Raw genomic sequence first — 14,405 nt, 5'->3', positions numbered from 1 at the left:
ACGCCAAAAACTCTACATAGATGCGTACGTCAGCGTTTACAAAGAACTGCATCAACGCCTCCTGCTGTGTATTCCAGAAGCTTGTGCATGTCCTCGGATTTTTGTAAGAGTGCCCGGACCCTGAAAGCAGACGATTTTTCGAATTAGCAACGTGTTTTGATCGGTTTTTCCGAAGCGGGAGAATGCAAGTTGTTGGTGTCGACGGTCGTGTCATCGGCTATTTGTTTTGCTTCCTGATACTCCAAGCGAAACTCACAAACTCACGAACCTCTTGGAGGCTCAGTGCTGATAAAGTCGTCAAGACAACAGAATTCGTGAGCACGGTGGAAGATGATCCGATTTTTGATATCCTGTCGAGCAGTATCGGTGTTGGTAATGGACAAAGTTGGAGCAGAACCGCTGTCTCCGAGAAACACGAAAAAATACAACCTTACTGTCAAGACTGCAAAAATGTTCTCTCCGGAAATCATGAACGGTAAGATACCATGAGAACTCTGGTTAATACTGGGTAAGAGCAGAGTGGCATGTCCTGTTTTTGAATATTAAGATAATATTGTTTATGTAGATTTGTTAGACACAATGAATCACCAGAGCTTCTACTTTTAAAGTTTGAATGCCTGATGTTTACTAAGTCTATACGAAATTCGAGTTAGTTGTTGTTTATATTGTACAATAATTGGGAAATTCCACTATGAAAATAAGACACACGTCTGTGATCTTCCGATAAATGAATTATTGAAATATTTCCAAAATTTTCAAGATTTAAGCCGAAAGAATAGCAATAGAATTTATGTGGAAAATGACTTCCTATGTCGGATAATTCGCTGCGATCGTCTTATAGTCGATTTTATTATTTACTGATTAGCACTTTATAAAAAAAAGGTTACCATTCTTATAGATCCAAGAAATAGTCACTTTTGCACGTTTTCCAATTGGATTATTATTCACTTCAAATACAAATATATGTATATTTCCTAGACAGCAATTGTGCATGAGCAATAGAATATGATTTTGGATAGAGCAATGCACTATACACCATATACGTAAGAAATATTCAAATAGTCTAAAAAACTACGTCGAAGTCTATTTTTTTTCACTTTATTTAACTATACCTATTTTTCGTAATGTTTTAATTAATCCGACATAATTTTCTTTTTCTTCCTGTAGTTAGTATTTGTGTGTGGCTTACTGTTCTTTCAGCGTTAAAAAAGCCCTAACTTTGGTCCCCTTGGCAGACGATTCTCGTCATACGTGTTGAAGGATACTCCGAATGCTACCGAGCAGTTTCCTCTATCGTCTCAGGCGTCGGGCGAACAAGTCATGTGTACGTCTGGTCAACAATGCGAGGACATAATCTTGGACTGTGGAAAGCCTGTGAATTTCACCAATTACGACAACCTGCTCGGTGTCGCCAACAGAGATAAACATCCGCTGGTTCCAGAACCTAATGTAACGCTCATGTTCAAGAAGAATGGCGGTAAAACTATGAATGTCGATATCGATCTATTAGCGAAACGTTTAATAAAAGCTAAACGAGAAGTACGTCCAAGCTACATCGAATACTTGTAACAAGATGAAATAGATGTAACCGGTCGAATGTTGTATGCTCACTGATTATTCGATTGAATTGTTTTCCAGAAACCAAAATCAGTACAACTTTATAATCAAATAGGAAATTTTTGGCGTATAAAAGGCGACGCGCAAAGATCGATCGAGTGCTTTCGAAGAGCGCTCGCTGTATCACCGCATAATGCCGAAGTTTTGTTAAATTTGGCTAGAGTGTTATTGGCTCAACAATACTTAGACGATGCGACACATTTAGCGAGACGTTCCTTGGAGCTACAACCTCCAGATCGCAACGCATGGGAACAATATCTTACGCTTGGTCAAATATTCAAGGTGATTTAAAATTCTAATGATATATTTTAGTGTGTATCATTAATACTACTTTTTAACACATTCGCTAACACCTTTTCAATACTACAAAAACACATTCTGCGTTTATCTAATAAAGTATGCTAACTTAGAAATCTGAGCATCACACATATGTGATATACAAAAATGAATGAAATAGTGAAATTAAAGTGTACATAGTCTTAGGAGTGTGTATTTTCTCTTCGCAGGCATACGGCCATTACCAAGAAGCAGCCATACATTTGCGACATGCTCTTGAATTAAAACCAGATCTCTCTGAAGCTGCTGAAGCTCTAAGAGAAGTAGAATCACTTCCGGCTGCGAGTATACATATCTACACATTACTGATAATTATATGTTTGGTACGTAAGATAAGAGAGCAAAAGCGTATTTCATTATTAACATTGCACTTTGTATTAAAGTGAACTCATTTAGAATATTTTTAATATTGCAGGTGCTTGGTGTACTGTTAGTAGTTTTGAGCAACGTGGAATGCGACGAAGATTCTAGTCTAGTCAATGGACAACTTCAACGTCCAGTGCAACGTCACTTTAGTCGCGCTATGGCCATGCGAAGTTTAAGGCTTAACGTTGCTCGTAATAAACGTTGTTGATTATTTATTAAGAAGACGAAATAATCTTGTGATAAAATAAAATTTCCAACTGCTGTTATCATTTATCTATTTACAAAGTATTATTTGTAATATGATTTTTAATGATTCATTGTGTACTAGTAATTATGCAATTTATTATAACTAAAAATGAAAATATACAATAGAAAACAACAGCATTTTTCATTTACTGCAACGTGACGAACTGCGCTATATATGGTATATATTTATCATACGACACACGGATACGTGTGTAACTTGTAATAATTTTTTTTTTATAAGTTAAGAACGGAATGTAAATTATGGAATTACACGATATTTTTGTCGTTATACTAAATATTAACATACACATTATTAACAACGTCGTTCAGTATCATTTACCTAGTACAATGATACTAAACTATATAAGTAATTTCATCACTTATTCTATTCGCACAAGATCTAACTTTTATGTCTGTAAATAATTTACAGTCGCACAATTTAGGATTTCATATCATCTTTAGATAATTATTCATAATATGTACATGAAACATTCAACTCTTCCCCACTCTTGCAAACAAAGATATGTAATAAATTTATTTTTCAACGAACATTTCGAATATAGATCACATCTCCGTGTTTAATAGTTTTTCTTAGATTTTTTCTAACAGTATTTTTTTACTGTAAAACAGCTATGTTTTACATTTGTTTATCTTTTTTAATGCAATCCAGCGCATAATTTTTACAAGCGTTTTTATAAACTTTTAACTAGTCTAAAAAGTATCGAACTGAAATTTACATCATGTAAAATAAGTTTTTAAAGTGTTGCTTTTAAAAATATGAAAATACGGTAGAAAAACATGATATCTGATGTATAATTAGGTGCTAGAACGAAAACAACGTAAAACTGTTTTCTTGTAAACCTGTAGATTTCAAATCAGGACATAAATTAAAAAATTTGAAATACCCATAGAATTAGGCCTTCTTTTTCAGTGTGAGCCTCTTCAATTTTTGTTTTATGTACAAACACCAGAAACTAATGTAAACTAAGACTGCATACACCAATATTTAATTTATACACCTTTAAGGGTTTTAACAAAGATTGTATCCATGCAATAGAAAATACTGAGTTTATTTTTATTGCATATTAACTTCAATACTGTGCAAAACAAGCTTTTTTGCTGACAGTTCTCATGTTTAGGTATCATAGATTTCTATTACCTTTTCTTTATTCTGTGCATTAATTCCCTGTTTTTGTAATTCAGGCTGTCTCATCTTTTAAAGACAAATCTGTACAAGGCACTAAACTTATATGGTATCTACATATATAAAAAATATGAGTATTACACTCCTTTTTATAATTCATTTAAATGAGGATTGTAATTATATGTACATTTCTCTGGATTATTCATAGAAGTAGCAAAAATATAAATGGCAGGAAGAAAACGCTAAACTATAATCCTGTGGCAGATTTTTCACTGAATCTTTACATGCAAGTGTATTCTGGATCTCAAACATTTTTTTTTGTCAAATCATCAAAATGAATAGTTAAAGCTTTCAGGTGCATTTATCTTTGTAAGTAATCTTTTTTTGAAATGTAGCATGTATTAGATATTCGATTCATGGATACAGATTCATTCTGTATAACTGCTTTCAACATTGAATCATAACAGAAATTTATAGAAATTTATAAGTACTCCACTATAATACAGTAAAGGTCACATTCTAAAAATATTGTAACTAATTTACTATACACATAGAAACATCTTTGTCAATAATTACCCTTAAAAGGTATATGTATGCATACATATCAAGGTGTACGTGCATATACAAAATTAATATATATATGCACCACCTATGATTCTATAGCACAGCTACACTAAATTTTAATACAACTTGCACAAAGTTAAAATTGTACCCAACTAGAATTGCCTACTGTTGACGGTTGTTGCTGTTGGGTTTGTGGTTGTTGTGACGCACTGGCAAATTCTCCCCATTCAGAACTTGTAGCTTGGTTTTGAGCAGGTTTATGTGCAGGGGATGAAGTTGGAGTTTTGGCTGGAGGTGGTGCAATTTTTACACCACCTGGTGGAGGAGGCAAACCAATACCTGCATTTGGACGCTGCTTTGCCTTGGAAGAGACTTCACTGCCATCCTTTTTCTATATCACAGTTACAAATTTCATTGTTCATTCTTTAATGTAACATCTACTATTTCTATGAAAATTGCGTATACAAGTGTCTATAAAACAGTCAAATGATCTTACAGTAATTTTCATGTTGATTTTTATGGTTTCCCCTTCTTTGAATCTGAGATCTAGCTCCTGTTTCGGTTCATCCTTTTCCTTTTCTATTTGTTCTTGATTTTTAAGCCACTTAAAATGATCCTGAAGTGCAACATTTAAATCAAAACTATCCGATCTATCCAAAAATCCAACTCCAATAAAGGCTGATCGTCCATTATCATCCTGAATTCTTAGAACAAAGTAACGTGAAGAATCTGTGACTGGCTCGACTGCAATGCCTGGATATTTTTCAATTGGACATTTGGCAAATAATTCACCCGTAATCTTATCTTCAAGTTTTATAGCTGTTAAATTTCCTTGAGATACAAGACGCATACGGCCAGTCCATGTAGGCTCTTGGAGGTTCCAATCAGCTGCTCTATAGACATACATACAAACGGTCAATTTCTATTTTGAAACATAAATACTATTAGGTCTGTACAATGATATCCATATTTTCATGCTAGTTTAAAATTAATACATTTCTACATTAATTGAGATTACAATCTTGCATTGTTTTAAAATATATAAGACCTGTCAAAATTATCCGAGATTGTATAATGTTAATGTCTTATAATGAAATCATAAAACAATTATATGAACTACAATGTAGATAAAAATTTTATAGCAATATGCTCTAGATGTAACAATATGTTAATCTGTCAACAAGTTCCGGTATAATTTTTGCTGACGTATTAATAGTACGAAATTCTGATTAAAGGTTTTTAAAAAATACAAAACATTGTGTTGCCTTGTCAATGGCAAGTGAAATCTCGTGCATAACCGTACATTTATGTATGCACTGTGGTTTTTTTTTTTAGTAAAATGAAATATTTTCGAAGAAAGTATTGTTAAAAGAAAGAATCGATTCATACCGATAACCCCTATTCATTGACCTTGGTGGTATTTTAAACATAAATACTTCACTCTTTACGAGCAATACACTTTCGTACGTATCCATTGTACTTTTTGACAAAACACGGAGAAAGCGCAGATGTTTCAGAGCTGTACTTGACGAAGTGCTATTTGAAAATTCGTTTATATTTTGTGACGAATCTCCGCCGTGATTTGATAACTCTATCTCTAGTCACGCCTCCCATCCCCCCACAAAGACCGTTAACCACAGATTATTTCACCAGCGATAATAGATAGTCTTCTACATATGTATAATAAGTACAACTAGTACTTTGAATCGAAACAGACTAATTTTCATGTATACAATTTTTTAACTAGATTTTCGATATCAGTTTGAGCAATCAGTTGCCAGCTACCGTGAAAACTATTCTCCAATGGGTTTTCGTTGATAGTAATGACACTGCATTGTATGCTAGCATTTATACGTTGAATTGTAATTTATTAGCGTTGTTTAGAATGTTTAACACTGGGGCCTAGGGCCACTCTCCAAAAATATTAAGACATTTACAAGTTTCTAAGATACACCACAGAAGGAGCTGATTCTGATCCTTACGATGCTGATACACACATCTATGTATATAGAGAGTTCAGTATAGTTGCTTGCAAGTTGCAAATGACTATTAACTCTTTATTTTGATTATAGCAACCAGTAGCAAATGATAGGCAACACTCGTGGTACAGCCATGACATGTGAAGTATAATGGTTATTTTTTAAAATAATTTATGAAATTCGCCAGTATTTGACACATACTTATACGTATTCTATTTTTTGCAGTACTTAATGAAACAGAAGAGATAAAACGATCGTATCAGCCACTGAATATGTAACTCGTTCTATCCCCATGTAAATTCAAATAAGATTCCGATTTCCCTATTCCACTTATGAGCGGAAACACAAGTTCTTTACTTCTTTCCGAATTTTTCATTAGAACATGGAGATCAAAAAGGACACAAATAACTCGGAAAACACAGAAAATGATGAACACAATATAAACGACTCTAATCACAAAGATTACGGTAATGTCGATGACAAATTGTCGGAATTAAATCCGAATATGAGTAAACGTCAATTGAAAAAAATTAAAAAAAAAGAAAAGTGGCTGGAACGAAAGGGTGAAAAAAGGTATTCACATTTTTTCATTCTTTAACTCAAAAGTTGAATAATTTTGTTACATAATTAGAGCTTTATATAAACTTAACAATGACTACAGATTGTGTATCAAAATTTCTAATAGTGGTGCTTTAATATGATTTTATAGATTGAAGGAACGAGAAAAAGCAAAGCAAAAACGTGCATATGCTCGTGCACATAATATAGACCTAGGACCATCTAGGAAAGCCTTAAAAAAAAGCACTATGGCGGATAGTAATTGTAAAGTTGGAGTGACCATTGATATGTCTTTTGATGACCTAATGATTGATAAAGATGTTGCAAAATTAACGAAGCAGATACTAAGATGTTATACTTTGAACAGAAGGGCTCTTGCACCGATGCAATTTTCGCTTACTAGTTTTAATGGTACTTCGAGAATGCACATGCAAAAACACAATGGATATCAACACTGGGATGTATGTAGTATACTTTGCAATTTATTAAAAAAAAATTAAGTGCTTACAAGGGAACTTTTGTAACCTGAAAGTTCTGATTTTTTTGAAACTTTGCAGGTTTGTGGGGGACCTCTGTAGAAATATCAGGCAACTTTTTGATTCTTTAAGGTGAAAATATCCCTTTAAAGTTAATGTGTGTTTTCCTGTATATCATAAAAACTATAGTAGGTATAAAAAAATTGTTAGAATGAAAATTGAATAACTTTTTATGCTCAACAATTAAATTCAAAAAATTTGTTGTTTAAATAAATAAACCTTGCAGTTTTAAAAAGCCAAAACTTTTGGTTACCAAAGTTTCCTCGTTAATACACTTAGACATTTTACAATTATATTGTAGGTAAAATTTTATGTTGAATCATATTTGAATGTTTATCCAAAAGAGAAGGTCATATATCTAACCAGTGAATCGGAAAATATAATCAATCATCTGGAACATGATTGTGTGTACGTTATAGGTGGTCTTGTTGATCATAATAGTCATAAGGTAAGCTAACTTGTTGGGATTGTATAAATCTTCTTACATAATGTTTACACTTTCAGGGACTGTGTCATAAGTTAGCCAAAGAGGCTGGTGTGAGGCATGGTCGACTCCCTCTAGACGAATTCTTGCAAATGAAGGCTAGGAAGGTTTTAACTGTTGACCATGGTATGTTTGGTATTACATTTTTGTCGTATAGCTGAGTATAGCAATACAATTTTTGCAGTGTTTGAAATTTTGCTTCGAGTTAGTGAAGGGAAAACGTGGCAAGAAGCATTTTTACAGGTGCTACCAGAAAGAAAAAATGCTCAACCTATTTTATTATTAGAAGAAAACGAAAGCACATTAAAGAATTGTGAAGATGAGGAAAATGTTTGTGAGACAAATGGTACAGTTTATATAAGCTTAAATATAAATGTTTAAAATATGAATGATTCTTGTCCATAATAAAATTATGTTACAGATAGAATTTCTGAGCCTACCTTATTGTTAGAAGAAAACAAAGACACCCTAAATATTTGTAAAAAAGAAGAAAATATTTTTTACACAAATGTCACAAGAGAAACAAATATGCAATCTACTGATAATGGAAATACAAATAATGTATGTACATAATACAAATATATTCTGTAGGTAAATAAATCAAGTGTAATATTGCATTGTACATAAACATGAGTTGTATAACGAATCAAATTCAACTCTCTCAGTATTGCATTGTATATAATTTTATAATACAAGTTATTACAGTTTTACCATCTTTTATTCTTATTACCGCATTATATGCATTTATTATCACAGTACATTTTGAAATTTTGCTGCAAATAAAAAAATATAAATGCTATGCATATCAACAACAAAACACAAGTTACTTTTTCCAAATAAATTATGTATTACGTGTACATAAATGTGTGAAGGATCTCAAAGTGTATAATATCATAAATTTGTAATAAATTAAAGATGTCTGTTTTATTCAAGATATTTATGACAGATTTACTTTAAACATGATATCTCTTATGTAGAGTAAAATTAGAAAAGGTGAAATATAAATTTGCCAATCGCATCTTTAAAGAATTATTAATAAACTTTTCTCAAATTTTGCAAGACTACGCAAAAAAAATTTTAAAAATATTGTTACTATATTTTCATATTATTTACATACATGTTTCATTTACATTGATCGTCTCAGCATAAAGTAGAACTGTAAAAATAGATTAGAAATCTAGAAAATTTTATATATATTGTGAAAAATATCACATCACATTCAAGGAAATTCAATATGATTGTTATAACTAAAAAATTACTGTTTCAACATTTCTGAACGGACTATGCTAAATATCTTTCTTAAAACATAGTTTTCCAATAGACATTTTTTTGCATAATTTTTACTTTTAGTTATTCGTACATATTAAAGCTCATTTCTGGACTCCTTTACATTAAAGTAATGCACCTTAAGTCGATCAATTTTTGCAAAATTTGGAGGAAACTAATAAAATGTTGCTTTGAAACTATATATTTACATAAGTGGTATCATTTTTAACAGTAAGCGTACAACAAAAATCTTGTGTTTTTAAAGTAATACTAATTTACGATGCATGTTCTTTTGTTCATCAATAAACCATTGCAAAATTTAAGTATTTTCCATAATTATAACAGATTTCTGTAATGTTTAAACAGAATTTAATTATGAGATCTGCATAATCAATGAAATAAGTTGTTTATGCTCCGGTAAATCCGAAAAATTAGACCAAGTATAGAACTTAATGGTACATAACATCATATCTGAGTATTTATGAAATATTGAAACAAATTTTCTGATGGATCAAATTCTCTTCTTACACATAACTTTTGCAATATCAAAAACAGGACTCTCTATAATAATTTCTATTCGTTTTCTACCTGCGTATTAGTATTGTAAATTCTAATTTCTTAGTTGCAATTTACAGGTAAAGATTTTTTATATGTGATACATATATACAAAATTGTTTTCGTCCATGAAAGTCGAAACGATATTTAAATTGACAAAAGTTACTTATTTAATCGATGTTTTTTTAAATTTCTTTATGATAATCGAACTTTTATATACACCAAAGATTTCGTACACGTACTACAAAACATACTTAATTTGTTTGTATATCACCAAAAATAAAAATTAAGGTGGTAGAATTCCTTTTCCGCCTATAATATGTACAACTTTGTAAGTATACTTTAACATAAGTATACAATCAAGATAAGTCAACTACTGAGAAGCTATCATTCGCACAAAGTCAAAAAATCTCTAATTCTAATCACTTAAATTTTTACTTCGGATACAAATCTAATAAAATGATTGGGCATCACTTTTCTACAAATAAGTATACTTCTCCGATGACACTAACGAAAATTTCCAATAGTATTCATTTGATAAATTGAAGCAGGTAGCTAAGATGTAGCAAAATAATTTTGATTAGATCATTATCCAATTAAAGTATATTTAAAAGGGTCAGCCGTTTTAATGCTATTCGGCATAATAATAACTTCACAGTTCACATGCCTGTAATTTTTATGCAATGTCGAACTCGTCAACATCCTGACTATCGATTATTTCAAATTCGCTACCACTTTCATCACTATGACTAATTGATTTTCTTGATAAAGGTTCAAGTTCTGCTTCTTCCTCGGAAGATGATCCTTTCTCAAAGTGGCCACTTTGAAATTTAATACCATCCACGTCAGTTTCTTCAGCACTAAGTTCTAATTCAGAAACCTCTACACCATCGGTGCTTCCATCTTCGTGTGATGGCATTTTTAGACCCATAAGGTCTTCGTCATTAAAAAATTCTAAAATCAAACAACTTGTATATTCACTTCAAGTGTTTAATAAAAAGAAAAGAGAATAAATATTTATGAGAACAGACTATTCCCATATTCAGATAAAGTACCAACTAAACGATATATTAAATATTAGATCATACCATTTTGAGCATCAGACAACACACTTGTTGGTGTTGGAGAATGATCCCCTGATTCTCCTGCTCTTGTAAGAACTTGAAGATTGTCTTCAGTTACTGCTGGTAAAAATTCTTCAATTTCACTATCCCATTCTGTGATAAAAAATATTTGTTACAATCTACATAAACACATGTTGTATAACATGTCAATGTTAATATTTCCCTTATTATCATTGTTAATGTCATATTAGTCACCTTTATGTGGTAACATCTTGTTGGGTAGCTTTAATAATAATGCAGGTCCAAGGAGTATGCTCATACATAATGTATATGTAAGAAGTACACCATTTATAGCGCGACCAATGATCCATAAGCCCAAAGAAAGAGAGCACACTGCAGTACAAAACTAAAACCAATTTTAATATTTTTAAGCGAGAACCAATGCTGTAATTCATTTTTCTAAACTGTACTATATACCAAATGTGTAATACAAAGTCTTTAAGTAATCAATAAAATTTTACCACTCCTGGTTGATCTTTTCTCAACTGCTTCAGACTATGAATTACTGATTTCACTTTCTTCCCAATCTTTTCAATTTGTTCTGGCTTTGCACAAGATCTATAAAACATATATTTAGATAAAGGCAATTTCAAATATACAAGCATAAATTACGTAGAATTCTAACACTTACATAGCTGTATCTGATGCTTTGTTCTCTTTTTGGATTTGGGCTTCTATGGTACTATAGCAGAGAACTACGACCAGCGCAGCACTGCTGGCTGCAGCAAAGCCACGGACCTCTAATACAATAATTCCCCTGAAATGTATGGGACAAATTAATACTACAAATAATAATATACTTCAATCGAATATCTAATAGCTCGTCATTTTCAATCGAAGTAAAAGTTACTCCGATAATGTATACATCGTTTCACGTATACATCATTTCCATCAGCGTAAAGAATTTTATAAAAAGTTCACGTGTTTTAAACACGTCAAGCCAGTCGCGCGATTATACTTTTTAATTATTAACACGTAGTGCCATCTAGTATCGTACTATAGATCTGGTGGGAAAATACGCTGGGAAGATGCAATTCATGCGACAAAGCAAACAAAAACGTCATGAGTGAACGCAATTACGGGAAAAGAAACGACTTTAACGGTGTATCGCCTCGCACCAGAGGAAACCCATCAATGACCGCTTGTATATCAACTTATGTCTGTAGTATGCGTAAATAACGTCATGCGATTGACGTTATTCATTCACTTATCGTGAAGGAACACGTACGGAAAACGCGAAGGGTCGTGAAGCACTCGTATATTGATACGTACTTGTTATTTACAACTGACATCAAACGCCGAAACGCCACACGCTTAAACAAACCTTGACCTAGAAGGCGAATCACTCGCAAAGCATTAGAAGACAGCTGCTACTAGTAATCACCCGACAATCTTTGATGCACGAAATTTTTATTGATATATCACTACCGTTAAAGCCGCGTTTAGTATGTGCAAAATTCGGTGATTCTTCTACGATCAATTATACACCGTACAAAAGAAGCGTATGTTACTCATTGTTTAGCGGATTGCGTCAATATTGCGAATCTCGTTTCGTTGAAGCAAACCAAGGCTATAACGACTATCATATACACATATATATATATATGTACGTAGCAGAGTAGAAAAATCGTAATCGCGAAATAGTATCGTATTTCGCGGATAACGCATTACACCAGAGCTGAGAAATGACGCACAGTGTCCCACGGGTAGAAGAACTCACCAAAACAGTATGTTGAACACGATGACGACGGAGATACTGTTCACCGAGTTCTCCCAAAGAAGGATACTCTCCAGAATGCTACACAGCCGTTTCGAGGCTTCGTAATTGCACCCGACATTCTTACACCGTTCAACTTCCACGGTTTTGCCATCGTCGACGGGAGCCGCTTCTTCGCTCGTATCATAAGGTGTCGCGTTTCTCATCCATCGAAAATAACATGCCACTCTCGAGAGCCGTTCCATGACAGTTCCAGGTCGATGTTGACTGCTTTTGTCGTCCTAATTCCCGTTCTCCTTTGGCATGGTACACCCTCGGAAGACTGTGCGGGAGTATTTTTAGCGCGTGACAACGAGTAAGACTTTTGAGAACGAACGAGCAACCGCGGGGGTTTCTTCTGCTTCGCCTCGAAGAACAGAGTGAGAAGGGAAGAAAGAGAGGGAGATACACGGCCTGGTGGAAAAGAGATGAAAGAACAGAAAGTGAGAGGGACAGAAGCGAATATAAATGAAAGGATGGACTAAAGGCTGCAGCGATGTGACTGACGAGGAACGAACGATTAGAACGCTACGAAACGGAGAGAGAACGAATCACGGAGAAAGAGACAATCGACGAGAAAGAAGGAGGGAATGATATAGTCACCGAGGGAAAGACAGAGACACGGATTGTACACCCTCGCGCTATTCCACGTTCGCCCTTGTCAATTTTGCGGATACCTTCTTCCGAGTGACAGGCTTCCTTTGTCCTTTCTTTTCGTTTTTTTTTTTCGTAAACACCAGTCGGTGTCCAGTTAACGTCGTATCTCTTACCCGCGTACTACTGACAGTACTGACGTACATACGTACGCGCTTGAACGCTATTCCTCATACCCTACTACCTTCGTCTACTGCAACACACGTGACGATCGTGACACGAGACGCCGTTGCACAGCGCGCAACGTGTTATGGAATGCGTAAAATCCTTAAATTTTAGTCGCACTTACGATGTTTCACACGACACCATGTTTTTTTCGCATTACAAACGATTGAATTGGTAGTCCATAAGGTAATATAATAACACGCATTCTGTAAAGTTTAAAGTACCAAATTTTCGCGTTATTCTCTTCCTTACGTCTATATGTAGTCTATATGCATTGCACGTATTCTTTAAACTTTTGTTTATTTCAGTAGAACTCTGGTTTACGATCCCTTTAAACTTTAAAAGTCATACTTACTCATTTTTCAACATGCATTAAAATATCTTCATCTATTTAGTTGAGGCTACTGAGACGTTTCTCTTCTGAGAAATTGATCTTTTAATTAATTGTGAGGAAATATGCTGCGTTTTTCATAAAGCATTGCATATAGTGGTTTTTTTAACTATTGTGGATAGTGACAAATTCAGTTGGTATTTTGAAACTTATTAAAGATCTTTAAATATGTATGTGATGATTCTGCTGTGCTGATATTCTTAAAGACTGTACACGCGAATAAAATTTCGTATGCTAATTATGAACAATATATTACTAATTTTTTTGCAAAATGAGATCATAAAACAAAGTTTACAGTTTTAAACAACGCAGTAATTTAAACTTTCCCGCTTCGATTATGCGTCAGCATTTTTGACACTTGACAAATCTATAATGAAAGAAAACATTAACATTTGAATGTCTGATGCACGCATACATATACATATGTACATGTTATCCTGAGATGATGTGTTTTCATCGTTCGAATTAAATTTGTGGAATACAATGAACTTTAGAAACAGGAATACATATGTTTCCACTAAGTAACAGTGACGTGAATGTGTTTTTCACCTTTGAAGGGGCGTTGCACCATTGTTATTATGATGCTATTAAATTCTCTCTGTTTAGGTAATAGTTCTAACGTTTTGCGTTAGTCTTCTGATCATTTTATTCTACTTTAAAACGC

At 33.3% G+C, this 14,405-nt stretch overlaps 4 protein-coding genes across 4 annotated transcripts; 2 read left to right on the top strand and 2 right to left on the bottom strand.

Annotated features, from left to right (window-relative positions):
- Positions 1–182: 182 nt before the first annotated feature.
- LOC107191119 lies at positions 183–2,527 on the top strand. The gene is made up of 5 exons (XM_015580074.1): positions 183–475; positions 1,236–1,539; positions 1,639–1,899; positions 2,124–2,276; positions 2,369–2,527. Exons 1-5 carry the CDS (start codon positions 183–185, stop codon positions 2,525–2,527), a joined length of 1,170 nt encoding a protein of 389 aa, XP_015435560.1.
- Positions 2,528–4,409: 1,882 nt separating this feature from the next.
- LOC107191083 (NECAP-like protein CG9132) lies at positions 4,410–5,868 on the bottom strand. Its single transcript, XM_015580035.1, has 3 exons — positions 5,663–5,868; positions 4,770–5,166; positions 4,410–4,664 (listed from the first exon to the last, which is right to left on the bottom strand). Exons 1-3 carry the CDS (start codon positions 5,746–5,748, stop codon positions 4,410–4,412), a joined length of 738 nt encoding a protein of 245 aa, XP_015435521.1. The 5' UTR covers positions 5,749–5,868.
- Positions 5,869–6,374: 506 nt separating this feature from the next.
- Positions 6,375–8,299, top strand: LOC107191098 (tRNA methyltransferase 10 homolog A). Its single transcript, XM_015580052.1, has 7 exons — positions 6,375–6,405; positions 6,478–6,825; positions 6,962–7,271; positions 7,648–7,794; positions 7,851–7,956; positions 8,015–8,176; positions 8,256–8,299. The coding sequence occupies exons 2-7, from the start codon at positions 6,635–6,637 to the stop codon at positions 8,279–8,281; spliced, it is 942 nt and encodes a 313-aa protein (XP_015435538.1). The 5' UTR covers positions 6,375–6,405; positions 6,478–6,634; the 3' UTR covers positions 8,282–8,299.
- Positions 8,300–9,964: 1,665 nt separating this feature from the next.
- On the bottom strand, positions 9,965–13,404 carry LOC107191087 (protein FAM134C-like). The gene is made up of 7 exons (XM_015580040.1): positions 13,209–13,404; positions 12,496–12,814; positions 11,407–11,532; positions 11,237–11,333; positions 10,971–11,121; positions 10,740–10,868; positions 9,965–10,605 (listed from the first exon to the last, which is right to left on the bottom strand). The coding sequence occupies exons 2-7, from the start codon at positions 12,735–12,737 to the stop codon at positions 10,328–10,330; spliced, it is 1,023 nt and encodes a 340-aa protein (XP_015435526.1). The 5' UTR covers positions 12,738–12,814; positions 13,209–13,404; the 3' UTR covers positions 9,965–10,327.
- Between the last annotated feature and the right edge of the window lie 1,001 nt (positions 13,405–14,405).

Source organism: Dufourea novaeangliae, unplaced genomic scaffold (assembly GCF_001272555.1).
Source record: "Dufourea novaeangliae isolate 0120121106 unplaced genomic scaffold, ASM127255v1 scaffold221, whole genome shotgun sequence".
Lineage (NCBI taxonomy): Eukaryota > Metazoa > Arthropoda > Insecta > Hymenoptera > Halictidae > Dufourea > Dufourea novaeangliae.
Note: the sequence above shows the minus strand (reverse complement) of the source record. Positions and strands in the feature narration are given on the sequence as shown.

What these genes read in the sequence shown, in the direction of transcription:
- LOC107191087 (XM_015580040.1), bottom strand. Translation starts at nt 12,737, where the DNA reads ATGGAACGGCTCTCGAGAGTGGCATGTTATTTTCGATGGATGAGAAAC. An exon ending in GTGTTCAACATACTGTTTTG is followed by an intron (nt 11,533 to 12,495) that starts GTGAGTTCTTCT and finishes CATACATTTCAG; the next exon opens with GGGAATTATTGTATTAGAGG. An exon ending in AAAGCATCAGATACAGCTAT is followed by an intron (nt 11,334 to 11,406) that starts GTAAGTGTTAGA and finishes TATGTTTTATAG; the next exon opens with ATCTTGTGCAAAGCCAGAAC.
- LOC107191083 (XM_015580035.1), bottom strand. Translation starts at nt 5,748, where the DNA reads ATGGATACGTACGAAAGTGTATTGCTCGTAAAGAGTGAAGTATTTATG. An exon ending in TCAATGAATAGGGGTTATCG is followed by an intron (nt 5,167 to 5,662) that starts GTATGAATCGAT and finishes GTATGTCTATAG; the next exon opens with AGCAGCTGATTGGAACCTCC. An exon ending in AAATCAACATGAAAATTACT is followed by an intron (nt 4,665 to 4,769) that starts GTAAGATCATTT and finishes ACTGTGATATAG; the next exon opens with AAAAAGGATGGCAGTGAAGT.
- LOC107191098 (XM_015580052.1), top strand. Translation starts at nt 6,635, where the DNA reads ATGGAGATCAAAAAGGACACAAATAACTCGGAAAACACAGAAAATGAT. An exon ending in TTGATCATAATAGTCATAAG is followed by an intron (nt 7,795 to 7,850) that starts GTAAGCTAACTT and finishes TTACACTTTCAG; the next exon opens with GGACTGTGTCATAAGTTAGC. An exon ending in AAATGTTTGTGAGACAAATG is followed by an intron (nt 8,177 to 8,255) that starts GTACAGTTTATA and finishes TGTTACAGATAG; the next exon opens with AATTTCTGAGCCTACCTTAT.
- LOC107191119 (XM_015580074.1), top strand. Translation starts at nt 183, where the DNA reads ATGCAAGTTGTTGGTGTCGACGGTCGTGTCATCGGCTATTTGTTTTGC. An exon ending in TAATAAAAGCTAAACGAGAA is followed by an intron (nt 1,540 to 1,638) that starts GTACGTCCAAGC and finishes ATTGTTTTCCAG; the next exon opens with AAACCAAAATCAGTACAACT. An exon ending in TACTGATAATTATATGTTTG is followed by an intron (nt 2,277 to 2,368) that starts GTACGTAAGATA and finishes TTAATATTGCAG; the next exon opens with GTGCTTGGTGTACTGTTAGT.